Source organism: Zerene cesonia, chromosome 27, assembly GCF_012273895.1.
Source record: "Zerene cesonia ecotype Mississippi chromosome 27, Zerene_cesonia_1.1, whole genome shotgun sequence".
NCBI classification, from domain to species: Eukaryota; Metazoa; Arthropoda; class Insecta; order Lepidoptera; family Pieridae; genus Zerene; species Zerene cesonia.
Genome location: NC_052128.1, coordinates 744,943 through 765,601, shown reverse-complemented (window position 1 = coordinate 765,601; position 20,659 = coordinate 744,943). Strand labels below are relative to the sequence as shown.

Below are 20,659 nucleotides of genomic sequence, written 5' to 3'. Positions count from 1 at the left end.
GGCAACATGATATGCGTAATAATAATCAATCGCGGGATAAAATAGTGCTGTCAATATTCACTAATAATAATTTAATTTTAACTATAACGAACAGTTAAGTGTCATCTATATATATAAAATTCTCGTGTCACAGTTTTCGTTGCCATACTCCTCCGAAACGGCTTGACCGATTCCTCTGAAATTTGGTAAGCATATTGGGTAGGTCTGAGAATCGGCCAACATCTATTTTTTATCCCGATATTCCTACGGGATACGGACTTACGCGGGTGAAACCGCGGGGCGCAGCTAGTTTTACTAAAAAAAAATATGTGTGTTAGGATTTTGAGTGAGAAAGTGACAGGGTTTGTCGATTCTATCACTAATTGAGTTTAAATGGACGTCTATTAAGACTAAATCTTGTTAATTCTGAAGGTTCTATAGAAATTTAATACATTCAAAGAAGATCTGTTTTAATGATCTCAAAGAAAACTTATTCTTCAATTTTTATAATATTATATTATTTTTGATAGTTAGTGTTAGTTTTAGCCTGTTGTTAGCCCTCAATATACGAGTACCATCCTTCTTATTATTGTTTATCGATCTCGGGAAAACAACAAATTCAAAGCGTTTCTAAAGAAACGTCCTGAACATTGAAATCAACCGTTCACAACTCACGCGTATGCGATAAAGCATCTATCTACCTCGCGAATCGCGTAGTGTGTAAACAAGTTTTTTTGTTCATTATACATGTAACAATGCAGTAACATGGATTATGCTAATTCTCGTGTTATATACGAGATAAGGCTGTACTGCACGTGTGAAGTGATTCCTATAGAGATTACGTTCGATTCACGTTCGAAAGATACTAGATTACAGAATATTTTGTTAGTGCTCTAGTAACGAAATATTAAAACGCCATTATTTCATACGTTTTTCGGTTTATTTGATGTCTTAACATGTGTTAATTATTCTTAATCATATTAAATATTTTATTGTGGTAGTCGAGCATGCTTCGGCACGAATTGGGCCAGCTCGCACCGGGGAAGTACCACACCCCCACAGAAAACCGGCGTGAAATAATAGCTTGCTATTGTGTTTCGTGCGGTGAGTGGGGGAACCGGAGGCCTATATCCTTCTCCTAGCCCTTCCCAGTCCATTCCTTTTTTTCCATTCATCAATCCTTTCCTTATCCCTTATCCCTCAAAAGCGGGCAGCGCATTCTCAGAGGTCTGAGCTTCTGCGAATGTTCATGGGCGGTGGTGATCGTTTACCATCAGGCGAACCACCAGATCAGTTGCCCGCTATGACATAAAAAAAAGAAAAAAAAAAAGATGTCTGATCGTAACAATAAATAATTACAAACGAAGGTAAATTTAACATCCCACCGCAATCTTAACTAATTACAACATCCAACACATCGATAACGTCACACACTTACACATACACGCGTACACGAACAGTCCACGCGAACAATCCAAGCGCGATCCCACATCTGTTGCCCGTTATATCGCCTCCCAATGACAATAAACAACAACATGATACGGCAATTTACCGCCAAAATACAGCTGTACCAATTAATAAGTAAACCAACATGTGTCCGCGTAACGATTCGAAAATGGAATCGATTCGAAAAAAGTTCGACGAATTCGAAAAAAAAAAAAAATAAATAACCGACGCCCGCTCCCAGCTGTTTCCGCGCACAGCTGATCGAAAGGATATTGGCTGTTAGGCGTCCGTCTCGCTCGCACGCGTTACGCGGTCCCGCTCGCGTCTATTAATTTACCCCACCGTCCTTTAATGAGCACTTTCGCCGTGGAGTGTTCGTCGTTTTCATTACACTCTTAGCTGATAGTCTGATGGGAAACGGTTACTGCGTAGCGGAGATCGGAAGGTGAATGAATGAAGCGTCGCGTCGTGACGTTCATTTTTATATGTATTTAGGTATATAGTAGATTTTCACGACCGTACGTCGTCTTTTAGAAGAACATGTACTGGGAGACGTGATAAAAATATGTGAGGAGTTTATTAAACGTTTCAAAGCGTTACGTTTAAGATTGACTTATATTTTTTTCGATTTTTTTGTTATTAAATTAGTATTTTTAAAAGGCTTTTTCGATCTATCACTGTTTGACTTATCGTTAATAGCTGATATTTGCAAGGACGACATCGCATTTGATACCATATCCATCCTAGTTCGAAAAATAATTAATGGTATATCAAATGCACCAAATTTAAAGATAACAACTCCGTCAGAATTTTGATTTATGTAAATGTATCATATACCTTAACTAATAGTATAATTTCCATCTTTTCAGGTGAGTATCCAGACTTGAAGACTCCAAATGTCGAAGAATGAGTTTCGAGTAAGTCTCGCGTTATATCCCGATTACAGGTATCAATATATTAAGTTAGAATACTGGTACGTCCGTACAGATCCAAAGGCTGCAAAGCAAACGAAATTACGTCTATATATCGTGCACTTTGGCTGCGTGTAGACGGACCAGAAGAGAATCTGTATCACTGAAAAACAACAATAAAAATTAAATAAAATCGTTGGCTTTATACTAGCTTTGAAGGGGTATTTTATATATTAGCCAATTATTAGTATATTACAAGAAACACTCAAACTTTCGTCCTTCGTCCTTCTAGAGAGAGCTAGAAAACTTTTTACTATTTTTTGCGTGAAAGAGCAACAAACACACACACACACATCCTTACAGACTTTCGCATTTACAATATTAGTAGGATAGGATATATTAATACTATTGAGCGATGCGATCAAATAATGTCTAAGAGTTAGACGTAATAAGCTAATCGTGTCTTTAATACTCTAATATCGTATATGAATATGTAATTACTAGCTGCGCCCCGCGGTTTTACCCGCGTAAGTCCGTATCCCGTAGGAATATCGGGATAAAAAGTTGCCTATATGTTATTCCAGTTGTCCAGCTGTCTACGCACCAAATTTCATTGCAATCGGTTCAGTATTTTTTGCGTGAAAGAGCAACAAACACACACACACACACATCCTTACAGACTTTCGCATTTACAATATTAGTAGGATAGGATATATTAATGATCTAAATCGAATATTCTTTTCACATATTACGAGAGTCAATCCCGCATACGTTTAGAGATCCTCTTCCAACATTGATAATACATTTGCAATGGAACGGAACCCTTTCGTGCATTTTCAAACAGTTCAATATGTAATCGAATGATTGAACGTGATTACACACTGTGCGGATCGATATCGCTCCTTTATTAATTCCGAGTACAAATGGGATCTTGTGGCGTGAATTAGTAATATGTGTGCAGTGCGTAATGTTAGCGGTCAGTCGGCCTAATAGCATATAAATTAGTCTCAATTATATATTCACATACGTTTAGCCGCAGACCTCGAACTTGGGTTTATTTGCTACGCGAAATATAATAGATAGCGTATTGAAACGACTCGTTAAGACTAGAAATGATACCAATTTATTCAATTTAGTTGGCAGCGCTACGTATGTGTAATATGTATAATGTACACAAACGCGAAGGAAAAACGAAAATAACAATAAAAGAAAAAGAAAATGTTATTACTGCATAAGAAATAGGAATCAGAATCAGAATCAGAATTAATTGTAGCAATCATTGAACAAATCACTAATAATTTTATAGGGAAAAGACGAAGCTTTTCGAATAAGACACAGTGTAAGTAAATTGACATTTAACACTCTAGAAGGGATAATTTCTTCTGTAGTGGGTAAAGTTTTCTACAAAATATCTAGCCCAAGCTTCACGTGGCACAAAACTTAAAGATAAATTGCATAGTACGATAATGGATACTTTCTTATAGCCAGCATGACATTTTCTGTTCAGCTCACCTGTCACTTAAACCAACTCATATGAAAATATCCGTCGACGGTCAAAGTCGACGGAAAACTTGCCCTCATACTCGAATCAGCTCCTCTTACCTGAACGCACTAATTAACAATAAACACGTGTTTATATAACGCATTAGAGTTATGTCGACATCCACCTCTAAGTGAGTAAACCGACTCCCGCTGATTGCGTCGCGGTCCTCGCATTTAACTCGTAACGAGTGAGACAATGTCGAATTCGGAATGTTTATTATCCAATTTGCTTTGATTTACTCTCAGCAAACACTTTGATCGTGAATTGACTAAATAAAAGCCCCGACTAATTAACGGTTGAACGTTGTGATGGCAATTGTCAAATAATTGTTTTAATCAAGGTGTATAATTGGGCTTTATTTGTATAATGTTATAGTATTATCGGTTTTGGTGCTTATTATTGCATTGATCACCATTTTTTTTTTAAATATCCCTTCATCCTTTTTGATCGTGTAAGCACAAGTCGTCGGTATCTATATATATTTTAAATTCGTTATAAATTTGCTTATTATATGTAAAGTAAACATTTTGCGGGTACATGGAGATAGCGTCTGTGTGTATCGTACAATATAAGATGTTTCATAATTTATTTTTGTGGAAAATTGTGTATCTTGTAATGTCCCATCAGTCGATTATCTGTCTTACATAAATATTAATGCTCTTCCAAGCAACTGACAAACTGACTTGCAAAAACTCCCTGTCTATTATGAACCAGCGAATTAATTAACCACTTAGCTATAAGATAGGAGCGAGGTCTGGAGCAACAGCGAGTTAATCAAAGGTTCCAGAAACAATAAAACAACTTTATTCAAGGGATAAGATCTAAAGTAAGATGGCCATGAATATTTACACTCGCTTCTTATAGAGTTAGGCTTAAAAGGGTTCCGGAATTATAAATTGCAAGATAAGGAATTATAAATTTTGTTTACGAATCCGAGGAATGTTTTCGAGTCGTTTTAATAAATTATATTGTTATTTGTCATGGGCGCGACGCTGGTTGACTGTTCTTGCTATTTGTCGAGTTTGACGGTGATAACTGGGTTAGTAGTCGCTTTTCAAGATTGGGGCATAATTGATTGTTGAATTCACAAGGCACGATAAAGATTTTACGTGACAACGTCTTTTTCTCGGTAGAATATTTATTGATATGAATATTATTAAATTGCACAATAGGAACAAGGAATCGAATGAAAATAAGAATTGCACAAATTTTAACTATAGAAAATATATTTTGTTTACTAAAAAGACAGAGACAAGAGACACAAGCACGCGCCGATTCAATGCGCCTAATTCTCTAGTGCTGCGCGCGCGGCGGACCGATCATAGTTCGGTGACTCATCGTAACGTTACCGGGCGTTATACTTTTTCATGAGTGACTCCGAGCCGCAACCTAATTTAAGACGTTGTCACGTCAAAAGTAAATTACTCAATAAACAATAAAAATGAAGCGATTTAGATAGTATAGTTTCGTTTCCAAAAATTCACTGAAATTTAAGAACAAACAAACATTGCTCGATAATTCTCCATAGAACAGATTTGTTGCTTACAAAATATTAATAATTCAAATCGGACACCAAGTCCTTTTTTACACCTAGCAACTACAATATTTGCTTATTGATTTGAAAATTAAAACTACAAAAAATAAAGAAACGCTTTTAATATAAACTCAGTAATAACAACAACATACAACTTATTTCGAGTACAAAACGCAATACATGAAGCGTTCATTATTTAGAATGCATCGAAAAAGCGAACAATTTATACCGAACAATACAAAGTTTTAACTCTAATAAGCTGTAACATTACATAATTAACAAGTCGGTATACGATATGCGGAAAGCAGCTTACTGCATGAAGGCAATTAATTACAGGCGAGACGTCGACAGGCGCATTCAGCTTGTCACTACGATTTTACAATCCGCTCTGTTCGCGAGTTACGTAAATACTGAGCGCCTTCAGTGCTGCTGAGGGCTTTTATATCCTTTATAAAAAAAAAACAAAATATAATTTCAATATAATGCGGGTATTTCAAAATTCTATAACGTGATACTCGTATATTTTTTCTTGACGTCAATCGCGGTTTCTTCGCACTTTTGTTATTTAAATGAATATAATTATAATAAATAATAAGACAATTATTATCATGGTAATCACTTTTTTCGGTTGTCCTGAATCTCAGTTAATAGTTGTAAGTTACTTATGTACCCATAACTATAACTATATGCTCTAACTAACTAATGTTAAACTTAGGTTAAGTAAATATTTGCCATCAACTCACACAATATCTATTTCACAATACCTTTACATTAGAGCTGAGTTGATGACGCTGCTATTCGGATAAGTTAAACTTTTATTAATTCTCCGCTGATAAATCTTCGTACAAAGAGTATAAAAATCCATAATTAAGTTCAGAAACTAAGGCCTAACACAGTTATTGATGTTGCAAACTAACTTATAATACCGTACCAAGGATTAATGCAAAACTTTCGCCCTAACTCCAGATTCATACATTATTTATTCAGTTTTGGGATATTTGCATCGCGGCTCTTATGAAACAAGTTTCATATTTCGTTCAATATTAAAGATTAGCCAATGTCAAAAGAATATTTTAACGGATTTCGTACTGATTTATTCGAGGGAAGTTTTTATTAAATTACAAAATAAGGGGAGCCGACTTAATTATCGTTATTTTTGGAAGGCAATTTTTGTCCTCCGCGCCGCTGTGTTGCGTGCACGTGGTGTACGTTTTTGAATTTTAATGCGTTGAATTAGATACTTTTTTTGCGCAGCGACGGTTTTTTTACACTGTTTTGAGAAAGTTTAATATTAGTATCTTTTATGACTTGCGCTATGGTATTTGTTGCATTACAAATTACGGAATAAGGCGTAAGTTGCAACGACGCGAACTTTCGACGTTTATTTGAATTTCGTTGGACGAGGTGCGAATGTATTAAGATATAAAAGTTTAATAAACATTGAGGTTATTTAAATGGTTGTATTCTTTCACTCCATCGTATCGTGTACCATTTGCCATTAGCTCACAAATTTTACTTCGTGAAAATAAAAATCTATCATAACTTTAAAATGAACCGCACTAGCGTCAACCGTTAGTCCTAAAAACAACCATCAACCTTCATAATAACAATAGATATTGATAAACAGTTCTAGATTTTAGTAAGCCGTTTTCAGCTCCGCTTTTATAGGCTCTGATAAAAGCGCTCTGCTTCATATTGTTACCACGGAGGCAGCGAATTACGTATTCAGTGTGAGTAATCGTGTGCTTTAACCGAGAGACTTTGCGATACTCCCAAAACCTTCGCATGATGATAACGCGTGACGTCATCACCGCCTCGTTATTGACGATAAGAGCGCATAGGTTATAGCTGACTGCTGCCTTGAATGGTTGAAGAATTAATTATGAAGGTTCTTTTGGATGTTTTGTATGGTAAATGATGTGATGTTTTTTGCGGTTATAGAACGTAAAATTAAACACGAAATTTGATATGTGTTAACGTTTTGTTTGGAATCAGTTGAATATAGAATTCGAGTATGATTGTTATAAGTTCATGCAATTTTATTGTGAGCTTTAAATAAACATAAATATTTTGAAAAAAAAATACATAATATATTTAAGAAGCTATCACGTAAACTCTTTAAGGGATATATGCGGTCAAATACCTAAAAACTAATAACCTAATTTAACGAGTAGTGACTCTTCAGGTTGTGACTAGTCATCGTAGTTCATTAGTAGGAAAGTTTTATCTTGTAATATATATTTCCCATTTCTTATTCTTTGTAACCAAAGGATTAATTTATCCTCTTAATTTTTTAAAATGCAACTAAAAGAAATTGAATTCCAAAATTTTATTAAATAAAAATTAACCTATATTAATCAGTAGAACATTTTAACCATGTTATTTTTCAAAACTAACGATCCCGAATTAGTACACGTAACCTTAATAATAATGTATCCCATTCGATGACCACAATTCGTACCCTCGTACCGCGTAGCTATTTCACTCCGCCAAATGCGTTCACCCCAATATGAATCCAACTAACACGTATTAAGTATCAGATTCCCGCACCCAATTTGTTGATTTACAACAGTTCGGAAAACCTTTGGGTGTGTGTAATCTGCTACGGAGCGATCGCAATTAATGGGCTACAGAGAACTATTGCCGAAGACATAATTTTACAGAAACGGCCTCCTGTAGCTAATAAATACGCAAACTGTGCTAATATCACTGAGGTTATAGACAATTATTACCAGGAATCATTGTATTACGCCATTATATGAAAAGAGTTATTAGTAAACAGATTGTGTGCCTTTTCAAATAGTAAGTTTTAATGTTTTCAAATACAGTAAATATAAATATTTTAATTAGTATTGACCAATATTCATTCAAAAAACGCAGAAAGCAAGTTTTGCTTCGAGTTTATTCAATTCTTTTATTTTCATTAGTTAGATTTCATAATTTAGGTGTCCAACTAACTATCCATGTCTTTTATTATTTAAAAGTATTTAATTTAAGTAATAGTAACCCCGCGAGTGATGCTGGATCACTCGCGTGGTATCCGGGTGGTATAAGGGGCAAGGGTATGAAAAGTTGCCTATGTGCTAATCCAGACCATACTCTATCTTTGTACCAAATTTCATATAGATATGATAGATGTTTTCGCATGAAACAGTAACAAATATAAGAAAATTTCGCATTAATAATATTAAATAGGATTTTACGATCGTAAAAGTTTGAAACACAATACCAATTTTGTGAACGTTTGAGGGAAATTTTAAATGATACAATCCCTTCAAGCTGGCATTACAAGAGTCACATAAAATTTTAAGATATCTTATTTCTTATTTCCACAGCTCTCTGGGGACAGAGTGAAATTTAGAAATGCGGCAACTTTGCGAGCCAAGACATTTTGTCGTAGTCCCCCACGGGATCGAAGTTGGCTTGACCAATGTCGGCGAGGCATCTTCGTAGCTTCTAGAATTAACCCTATAAATAATATATGTCTAGCTCTATAGAATGTTCGAGATTATTAAAACTGGTCTCTGTCATATAAACTTCTGTTTTTAGAAGTAATCTTTATTCTTCTTAATAAAGATTTTTGGGCTTTTAAAAACTAAATAACTATAGTGATGTAGGTGTGTTTTCTACACTTACAATAAGTATAATAACTCTTAGTGGTTTTAGACTTCGTTCCTGACATGGCTATACTTGTACTATACAACCTGTGTACCTACGGATTTTTATGAAATTTGGTATACAGACAGGGTATGAGCTGACTTGGGTGATAGGATACTTTTTATCCCGATTAAATGCTCCCTTGGGATAAAACATAAATTTTGATACCTGGGCGGAGCCGGGACGAGCGTCTAGTTACACTATACCTTTATAACCAACGCATAAACGTGTTAACAAAAATAAACGAAGCATCGCAACAATAACACAGCATTGATTCTTGACCTGGCTATAATTCAAACCTTTCCGAAGTAATAGAAACTCGGTAGGTTACATGTTAACAAGTTTTACAATATAATACAGGCCAGCCAGCTACCAATAGACCTTTCTCGAAGATTTCCCGCCAACAAAAGGGTACAATTTTCAACAATTGCCGAGTCGATACGAATGTTCGACTTAAATTGCTCCGCTGAAATACTATTCGGTGTCTACCTGAGAATAAGGTACAAGATTGGATAGGACCGTACTTGAATATTTCTATTGCGCCACTTGGTTTATTGAAAAACTATGCGGGAATGTCCGGGGGAGGGAAGGGAAGGGAAGGGAAGGGGAGGAAATAAATCTGGCCGGGGAATTTGATTACTCTGATATTTCATTCAATTAGAGTTTGGATTTTTTTTTTATTTACAAACGTCATCAATTTAGGTATTATCTTATTACTACTAAAGATTCGCACAGGTTTCGGGCGTGGTACATATACAGCCTATAACACTCAACGGTCCAGTAGTTCCTGGGATTGGCGTATTTAAACAAACTCCTATAAATACATTATAAAATATTTCCCTTAATTGACGAATATAAGAATTTCAACTCTCTAGTACATAATAGCGATGATTTTCCAGACAGTCTTAAATGTTCAATTGTATTTATAAGTGAACCTGTAAAAATAATCCACATTTCACAACACAGTATCGTTAAAATCGAAACTCGATGTCCTCCTTCCCTTGTGTTAGCGAGTTAGTGAAACATTTCTGAGTTCTGCTATCTATGTAGGTATACTATGTAGGTGCACTGTCGTTCTCTCGCTAATGGTCGCCGTCTGCTGTGTCAAGCGTAGCTTTGTGTACGCAACGTGTATTATGCAATGCATAGCCTGACTCCGCTTTGATACCGATCTGTATCACTGATGTTCAATTCACTACATTGTTACAGAGATTAAAAGTATCAAATCCGTTTGGAATTGCCTTATGTTTGAGTTTAGAAGTTGTGTCGTAACTACGCTATTTAATGTGATTTTTGGTTTTTCTTTGATACGTTATTACGTTTTGGTATAAGTATTTCTTAATGCTTTTAGTAGCTGACCGCCAGCCGTAAGTGTGATTCATTAATTGTATGTATAAGCACGACGTCTCGCTATCTTCACAGATAACGCGATTATAATATGTCGGGAATAAATCACAATTTAAATATGTCATATCCATTGATTTGTTCCGCCTTCACATTTTCTATACTTTCCTTTGTGTTTTCATTGTTTTATCCGTAGATATATGCATTCTGTTATTCTTACAACTGTATCTACTCATAAATATGTTGATTTTAGAAATTTATAATTACCAGAAATTTATTTATAACATATTCCTAAAATTAAAATTAAACTTAATGATTGTCCAACAAGCTAGAATAAATTTATATCTACCTACAACTACAATACCTATATACTAGACTACACCCTTCATAAAGTTATACATATAAACACGGTAAAGGAAGCTACATACAAACAGACAGTCATTATGTATGCGGACGCTCGATCGCTCTGTCACGGGGGACGGTAATCTATGGCCGGTTGCAGCCCTCACCGAAATTCCTGTAACATAGCTAGGGTTGCCACCGTCAAAGTTTAATTGAGCTTATTTATTTTGTGTAATAATCGCTTTTTATATGAAAATAGGCTTAATGGACATTGTTTTTGTTATAAGTAATGGTCGAATGATTTATGTAATGTATTAACAATTTAATGTTTAAAATTAACAATTTTTATACACTTTTTAATACATGAAAATGATCCACCAATTCAATTTCTCGTCTAGTGAACGACTGCTTTATATGTTTATGTATGTGTAGAATTAAATAAAATATCGCAAATAAAGATCTACTAGATTACATAAAGCTTTTGTATTTACGGTTCAACCCTAACAGCTATCAAGCTTCGAACTTGTCTAGATAGATCTAGATTTTGGACCTATCTAGATGGCTCGTGATATACGCTCGGATACTTGTCAACTATGATAGGTGTTACATTTAATATTCACATCCCTTTGGCCTCCCACTTTACATATTAACTAAGAATGGTTTCTCGTGGATTGTTTTCGTGTGATATACCTTTTGTCATAGCCATAGTTGAGTTTAAATATTCATGACTAACGTCTCGCCTCGGTTTTGTCTGTTTTGCAACGGGATTTCATATTTAAATGAGCTTAAAACTTCATCAAAACAAATGCTGTTCATCTCTTTAATAATACGGAGGAAGGTTTTGAGCAATACGGCGGCCTTTCGTAATATTTTCTTATTACGTATTATTTTCTATTTTTGAATATTTTACCTATATGTACCTATATGTACAATAAACAAATACTCGTACAATTATATGATAGAACTAAAACAGTTTGAAATAAATAGATATACCTACGTCTACCTTTTAAGTTAAGTATACACGAGTACAGGTAGGTAGGTAGCTACTTAAGTAGTAAATAATTTTGTCGCACGTCTTTCGTAGACGCAGATTTATTATCTGCAGTCATTACTATAATATAGTAATATAATAGCATTGATAATATAGCAATATAATAGCATTGATCAGATATATTTAATAATGTAGTTTTTAAGTAAAATTTGGATAAAATAAAACAAATTTATCAGCCTTTACCTCAATCGAATTGCGAAACAATCATTTGATGACGCTCATTGAATTAATAAGACGCAATACCACATCTATTGTATAAATGATGTCAATAACGAGTGTCTCTTTGCTAATGAAAGTTACTGTCCTCCGCTTGAAGCTTTCGCAAGACCGTCTCTTATCTCGAGGAGACTAATGCAATTCCGCGAATGATTCAGCAAATGTCGTTAAGATGTTCATCTGACAGAGTCCGAAGTTTATCGCGCTTACTGCGCTGTAATTTTTTTACTTAACAACCGACCAACAACATCAACGCGGCATCAGTTAATTTTCCTCAAATCAATTTCAGCGCCACATTGCGCCGCGTTAAAAAGCGACAAAACTCGACCCTTGAGCACATTAGTCATGTTGCAAGGCCATTCACCTTGCAAATATCGCCCCCTTGCGAAATATCCACCCTCACCCTAATTCGATGAGGTATCCCCTCCCGGTTGTCATGACAACGGACTCCCCTTCAAGTGCATAGACACCTCATAGTTGGTAAATACAAGTGAACAAATAAGAATTCATGGTGGCGCAGATCGTATAAGTTTTATGGGCGAACATATTGTGGGCGAGATGAAGTTAAAACATATTTAATATATTTAACAACTTAATAAAACTATTCCAATTAAACCAGCATTCTTCTCTTTGAAAGCTAATATCTTCGTTCTATTAGAGAAAAATATATTTTTTTTTTATTGAACCCTAATCTATCCAAATGCTTTAGTTTTTTTCCATTCATTTGGAGTTATATTTCATAACTTTCATAAGTCATAATTCGTACCATCAAAACACAAATAAACATTAGCGATGCTAAGGTCGATTAGATAATTATTAATAATGGTAATAAATGTTACGCGCTAATGAAAACTTAGGCGTTAAAGGCACGAATTGATAGGCAGTAAATAAATTTATTACCCAAGTTATCCAATTCGAGAGTAAATTCAATTAGTATCACTATCAGCCAGTTTATCTTTTAATATAGCCTAATAAGTCTGGCAAGCTTTCAGATATAAATTATCATTAAAACGGTTTACGTTTCCAGCCACCTGTGAGGTGCTTTATCTTATCTTTTAAACTGAAATATAAAAGATAATCTCCATTATTTATGGCGATATGGCCCCACGCTGCGAATGAACTATGAACTTGCTTGAAAATGCATTTACCCCGTTCAAAGGCTTTAAGGATTATACAACATGTGACGTCTATGATGATGGAACATTAAAGAAACGAGACTTTGAAATTCATAAAGTCCTCGGTTTCATAAAAAGGCGCTCTGCAAATACACTCCCGTCTCATACATTCGTACAATTTTCTGTAAATACACATACTCAATATATCCAACATTGAACGTAGCTTAAGAATACCCATTTACGAAGATGTACCAGTTTCCCATCTGTTACGTCACACGGTATCTTTTACGAGAAATTCGAACATCGCCGACATTTTCCCTAACGCGACGCGACTACCAACTCCGAAATATTACTTATTTCCTCACTGTCTGTAGGTATACGCTGTAATAAGTTCTCGAGCGTGTTACGAAACGATATAATATCTCTCTAACTCGTATTTATGTGGACGGCACGTCACGTGAATGTGAACTTTCGTTGATGAAACTGGCTATTAATAATCCAGACCGTCCTAGCGTTAATGATAGTTATAACATAATTCCGACATAGTTGTGATAAATTTTACACGTTTTAATAACGTCTGGTTTCTATTATTTCAGGGATGCCGGTTTCCTGAAGATGGCCTCACGCACCCCGTCCCTTGAGTCGCTGCCCGGTGCCAACTCTATAGGTTCGCTGGAGCGTGGCTCCTTATCACCACTGACTTTGAGCGGCTCCTCGCCTCCCGCGAGCGATTCTGCCGTATGTGATCTTCGCGAGTTCGACGGCCTTGACACCACCTGTGCGATTTGCCGAGAGACATTCGTCGACCCTAAAGTACTCAATTGCTTCCACACATTCTGTCGAGGCTGCCTAGAAAGGGAACAAACTCACCCCGACAAAGTTACTTGCGTCACTTGCCGAGTGGACAGTCAGCTGCCATCGGCTGGTGTCCCTGGCCTATTGACAAATCTTGTGATCGCTGCAGCGGTTGAACAGGACGCAGACCTCCTGCCGTCTGCTCGCCAAACAAATTCGCCAACAGCACGTTGTACCGGTTGCAAGTCTAAGGAATCAGACGCTGTAGCACGCTGTGTAGATTGCGCTAACTTCCTCTGCCCTAATTGCGTCATGGCTCACCAGTTCATGCATTGCTTTGAAGGTCATCGCGTTCTCGCGTTCACAGACCTAAAAGATGACAAAGGTCTTCTCGCCTCAACACTCACCGCTAGTGGCGACAAGACCGCATTCTGTCCGAGACACAAAAACGACATTTTAAAATATTTCTGCCGCACTTGCTCAGTACCAGTTTGTAAGGAATGTACTATTATTGAACACCCTGCGGCATTGCATGACTGCGAACATTTATCTGATGCAGGACCTAAACAACTGGAACTTATGCAGCAAGCAGTTAATGAAGCGAAAACGCGTGCTACAGAAATCAGACACGTTGTAAAAACAGTTGAACACGCTGCTGGCAAACTACAGGTGCAATATCATAAAGCTCAAAACGAAATTAACGATACGTTCCAATTCTACCGCTCTATGTTAGAAGAGCGCAAACAGGAGTTACTCAAGGAACTGGAAAGCGTGTTCTCAACTAAACAAATCGCTCTGACCGTCGTCGGACAAAAAGCTCAAGAGACAGTTGACAAAATTTATCAAACTTGTGATTTCGTTGAAAGGTTGACGAAATGCGCCAACATTGCTGAAATATTGATGTTCAGGAAACTATTAGACACCAAATTACAATCTTTAATGAGCACAAACCCTGAACAAAGCGTGCAAACAGCTTGTGAGCTTGAATTCGTATCTAACTACCAAGCTATACAAGTTGGCGTAAGGAACACTTTTGGATATGTGCGTTCTAGCTCTGAAGCGAACGTAGGCCCTACTAAACAACCACCTATTGCTCGCCCAACTAATGGTTCTCTATTAAACGGAGGATCATCGTCGAGTAGCAGCAGCGTTAATGGAAGTTCTGGCAGCCTGAATGGAGGAATTCATCTCCCTACCGGATTGAACGGAGTACTAGACCGACCTTACTCTAACGGGTTACTGGGTCCCGCTAGCCAATCGACGTCTCCATTTGATTCAAATATCATTTCAAAAAGATTTAACAGCGGTAGCACCCTTGGGCCGTTTTCCACTACCATTGGAGACATAAACTTAAACGGTATAAATCCTTATGAAAAGTGGTCTAATGGAGGATGTGACTCACTCTTCCCTCCAACAGCTACTGACCCTTACTCACTCACAGCTGCTGCCCATACTGATCCTATTTTAGACTTGACAAACAAGCTAATATCCACTGCCATATTCCCTCCAAAATCACAGATTAAAAGGCAAAAGATGATATACCACTGCAAATTTGGAGAATTCGGTGTTATGGAAGGCCAATTTACTGAACCCAGCGGTGTAGCTGTCAACGCTCAAAACGATATCATCGTCGCCGATACTAACAATCACAGGATTCAGATATTCGACAAGGAAGGCCGTTTTAAATTCCAATTTGGCGAATGTGGAAAGCGCGATGGACAACTTTTATACCCCAATAGAGTAGCTGTAGTACGTACATCAGGAGATATCATTGTAACAGAGAGATCACCAACACACCAAATACAGATCTACAATCAGTACGGGCAATTCGTTCGAAAATTCGGAGCGAACATCCTTCAACACCCACGCGGTGTTACAGTGGACAATAAAGGCCGGATCGTAGTTGTGGAATGTAAAGTAATGCGTGTCATTATCTTTGATCAAGTTGGCAATGTCCTACAGAAATTTGGATGCTCCAAACATTTAGAATTCCCGAACGGTGTAGTGGTCAATGACAAACAGGAGATTTTCATCAGCGACAACCGTGCGCACTGTGTTAAAGTGTTTAACTATGAAGGCATATATTTGCGCCAGATCGGCGGCGAAGGAGTGACAAACTACCCAATCGGCGTAGGAATAAACGCAGCCGGCGAAATTCTCATTGCTGACAATCACAACAACTTCAACTTAACGATATTCACACAAGACGGACAATTGGTTTCAGCACTAGAAAGCAAAGTAAAACATGCTCAATGCTTCGACGTAGCTCTGATGGACGACGGCTCTGTAGTGCTCGCGAGTAAAGATTACCGCCTCTACATCTACCGTTACGTTCAAGTTCCGCCTATTGGAATGTGAATATAACTTAAACGAGATCACAAACAATGACCGACGAAAAGCCAAATACCAATTCCATACGCAAACTTTCAACGATTCTGGCCAATTGTGTCAATTTTTAATACAAAAGTGACTATATGAAGTGAATATAAACCATTGGACTATTTTTAAGCGCGAGTGTAACTATGATTGCGGCTGTCTCGATGTGATCAATTTTACTAATAGCGGGAATCTTTCACCGATGTATTGGCGTTGGATCTCTAAATGCATTATTATATTTAAACGAAACTGTAATGAGATTAGTTTTAGTATTGACATTGTTATATGAGTACCTATTTGATGTATAAGAGATTATTCCGTTGGTTTGATCCGGAAAATTGAATGATTCTCGACCCTTATCATTTTTGATCTATTGAATAATATTTTTCCATATCCCACGTCGTTAAATTAGGGATGAATATTAAGGGCGTTTGTATTATTTAGCCCATTTGTTGGACCAATATTTTAACTATTATTACTTAAAAATTGTTAGGCGTTAAGCGAGTGATTTTATTGTAATAAGAGAGCATCGAGTGGTATTGTTGTTAGTGTTAAGATATTCTTCGGCACAACGGCACTTCCTGTTTTTAATTAGCACTTATTCTGTGTCGATGGAAACATAATTATGAATCTAATTAAGAGTTGTTACATTATTATTAGGTAAGTGTTAAATTGAATTAACTAATATGGACAATCTTTAGTTACTACCCTTTTTAACGTAGTTACAAAAAAAAAATTAGGGAATGTGATGTTAGGGGTTTTATCAATGACAAAGTTGACTGCGGCGTTTCTTAAATATGAGATCAAGGTTCACAATACTGAAGATCTTCAAAATTAAATTGAACATCACAAGATGATACTCGAATTGTCTCTGTGAGTTTTTGTCACAAATATTAAGGTACGCCAGTCTATTGAATGATTAATAACTTAGAGTATTATAAAGCATTTCTGAAATGGTTGTCGTTTTAATTTTTTTTTGTGTATTGGGAGACTGCTAGACGACAGTTTTACTCAGACCGATATGACGTCAATACCGCCTAGTCACTGAGAGCCCACGGATCCATAAATTCCTCAATTTCGTTGTTTTTATTACAATTAGTAACATTTGGTTGATAATAATATTATTCGTTTTTTATACAAATTTAAGTAGGTATTTGAATATTTTTATTAATTGAACACGGTAGTAACTAGTAGAGCACGTTAGCAAAGGTTCGTTTCGCTAGATTTTTGATTTTACTATTTTTCGAGATTTTAACAGTGTAATGCATTTCGCTGCTCATTGTAGTATTATAGCTTGCTCGATATATAAATGACTTATAAATCTGTTATTCTGGTAAGATATTTTTTATACGGAAGCAACTTTATTTTTGTAGCAGTAGTATTATATACGGTGCATGTCTAACGTTTATTTTCTTTCGTATTTTATTAATATTATGCTATTATTATTTTACTACAATACCGTGTGTTTGAGTGTGTTAGCAGAATTATTTTAGTTTGATTTTTTCTTTAGTTATGATTTTTTGTAGTTAATAATGTTTTTTTTTTTTATTTAGTTTTCGTGATGAATCTATGACAATAAACAGATCTGATGCGATCCATAGCTCCAGGGTCGGAGATGTTTCTTAATAATAATTGATCTGGATAAGATAATTTAAGGATACGCATACCGTTTTGGTGATATTCCTACTTTTTTTTTTAAATTATCGTCTGTATATTTAATGAAAGCGATTGAAGCCCCGCCGACGTATGATTACCTGCTAGCACCTAAGCCGATTTGCAATACTTGCTTTTCATGTGCCATACAACCAAGTTGTGATGTAATAAGTGATATTAAGTGTTGTTTGTAAATATATGTACCATAATCTACCGATTTTATTAAATTTAATCATAGGTTTATACGATCAATTCTGTCAAATGATTTCATCTTCACTATTAGTGCAAGTTGAGGCCGATAATGCTATGAAATGATGACAAAACTTCATGGACTCTCCTTTTTACCTCTTATTCTTTTGTTTTGTTCATTATTGTTCGGATACTTGCATTGAATTGAGACTTCCGAAGGCATTTCCTTTGTTGATTTTATCATATGCATTTTGCAGTTGACGGTGCTTTCAATTTGCTCATACTCGACGTGGCTTCGATAGAAATCCATCAGAATCTGCCACTAGATTAGGCGAAATGAAATCTCCTATCCAATCTTTAGAGTCAAAATTTCAGTGATGCATCACCAATGATTTTATGTATAGACTGCCCTGTTCCTAGTAAATTATTCCCTTCTGAGATTGGTTAGTCTGATTTTATTTTTTCTAATCTACTGCGCGACTACGATTGTTGTAAGCTTGAAAAGTTTAAACCGGTCGTGTTTCTTTCGGCCTTTCTGTTCCTGGCGGCGCATTTTCTCAACAACGCTTAAGATCTCGCGTGAACAAATAGTTGTTACGCTTACTGAATTAAAAGACCCTTCAGAAACTGTCCGGTTTAAATAGATCACTTAGAATAAAAACAAGATTTTCATTCGTTAAATAACATAACCTATGTTCAATTTCTACGGATGAAACTTCTTGTAAATCATACGCTTCTACTTAATTGAACTCTTTCAACGTATTATATTTATCTTAAGTACCTATAGCTTAGTATATCGAAATTTCTATAAGGTTATGCAAATTTTGACAACTGCCGTTTTATTGTTTTTTTTTATCATAATCTTATGTAATCCATTATTATTTCAATTATAACAGTAATAATTTAATTTTTGTTTAATCAGGATTTTTTTAAGTTTTATCGATTATTTTCGTTCACAAAATAATTTGTGTTTTTGCATAATATACTAAATAGAATTATTTTACAAATAAACCGTTCATTCTAAAATTGCATTTCTAAAGTTTGAGGACTGATTAAATTTGAAACATGTTTTGTCTTTAAATATATTTTGTCGATGTTTGTTGTTATAATTATTATATTTTTTAATTATTTGTATAAACAATTGTTCTTTAAATTAATGTACGTCGTTTTGTTTTGAATTATTTTTGTTGTATAATTGCTTTTTTTATAATAATACCAGTTCATTGCAGTTTGACTGTGTGTTTTATTTTTGGTTTGCCCAAGTAGTGCTATATAGTATTCCACATGAAGTCACTACTACTTTAGTTCGTCTAAACTAGTAATGATTCTGTAAAGCTGATGTTTGTGCTCTTGAACCCATTTTATAACGATTACCCATACAAAGTCTGTGCCTTACTTACTGTATTGTACCATCTGCTTCAAACTCGATACTGTCTTTCCCACATTCGCTTCAAGCACCCAAATATTTTTTTTAATATCGGATAGAAACCACTCGGTTCATCAGCACAAACAGAATAATTGGTAATAGGACCCAAGTGTGTGTGTTTTATATTTTGGGATTTTTGTGTGTGTGTGCGTGTGCATTTTTATAAGGATTCATTTAAAACAGTTGGTGTTGGGGAACAAACATTGGCATGAAATTAGTAAGTATTAATTTAGATTTTAAATATCATACGCAAGTAAGATGAGCACCGATTTTGTTTGTGTTTTTTTTTTTCTAGAGAGCCGCACTAAGGCTTGAAGTAGACGTAAAATCATCTTAAAAATAAGTCAGCTCAACGTAGTACCTCAGTGATTTAGGCGGTGCATAAATTTACATCTATTACTACAATAACTTACTATAACTTAACAGTATCTTAGAGTACATATTCTTATGAGGGCAGGCTATAAATTAAAGTGTTAAGGTAATAAATTCTAAAATAAGCTATCCCTACTAAGCTTTACTTTTCTAAGGAGTTCTAGCTGTTAAACCGATCCGAGATATTTCGGAATCTTTCCCCCCTTTCTCAACAGCACAGCTTAGTTTTTAATCGCTAACCTACCCACTATTTCCAAGTCAATTACTATAGGGAACATTTTACTAACTAGCACCTACTAGTGTAAAGTAAACACGAATTAGGCTTACAAAATTGTTTCTAATTTTATACTCAGCAGTTCTCTTAAGACTTAAATTAAGACTACTACACATTTTCAATGTCACTTCATTGTTTACGTTATGCTCATCAGCTAAGAGGATATTATTTTGGGCTTGTTGTGAACGCTTTGTAGAAATATGCAATGTAATTGTTGTATATGACATCTCGAATTTCCACATCAAAATGTCAAACTGACATTTCATGCATCCGCCATGTTGTCCTTTTGTTGTTGCCTTTAAATCAATAATGTGTTTTTAAAGGCAATTTGTGTATATTTCTACATAGTGCCACAGCCCGGGCTCTGTATTCTTCAGAAATCTATGATCATTTTATCGTCATCTCAAAATCCAATACATCAATATTTATTGTAAGT

General features: G+C 35.6%; 1 protein-coding gene across 6 annotated transcripts in view; it reads left to right on the top strand.

Moving 5' to 3' along the window:
• Positions 1-19,010, top strand: part of LOC119837354 (brain tumor protein) — a 340,440-nt gene extending 321,430 nt beyond the window's left edge. For 3 of the 6 annotated variants that reach the window (XM_038362912.1, XM_038362913.1, XM_038362911.1), the window contains 2 exons: positions 2,295-2,371; positions 13,735-19,010. In XM_038362912.1, the coding sequence (XP_038218840.1) occupies positions 2,322-2,371; positions 13,735-16,291 (2,607 nt within the window). In that variant the 5' untranslated portion in view covers positions 2,295-2,321 and the 3' untranslated portion in view covers positions 16,292-19,010. The remainder of the gene's footprint in view (positions 1-2,294; positions 2,372-13,734) is intronic. The other 3 variants (XM_038362916.1, XM_038362914.1, XM_038362915.1) reach the window with 2 other exon arrangements.
• Positions 19,011-20,659: the final 1,649 nt, after the last annotated feature.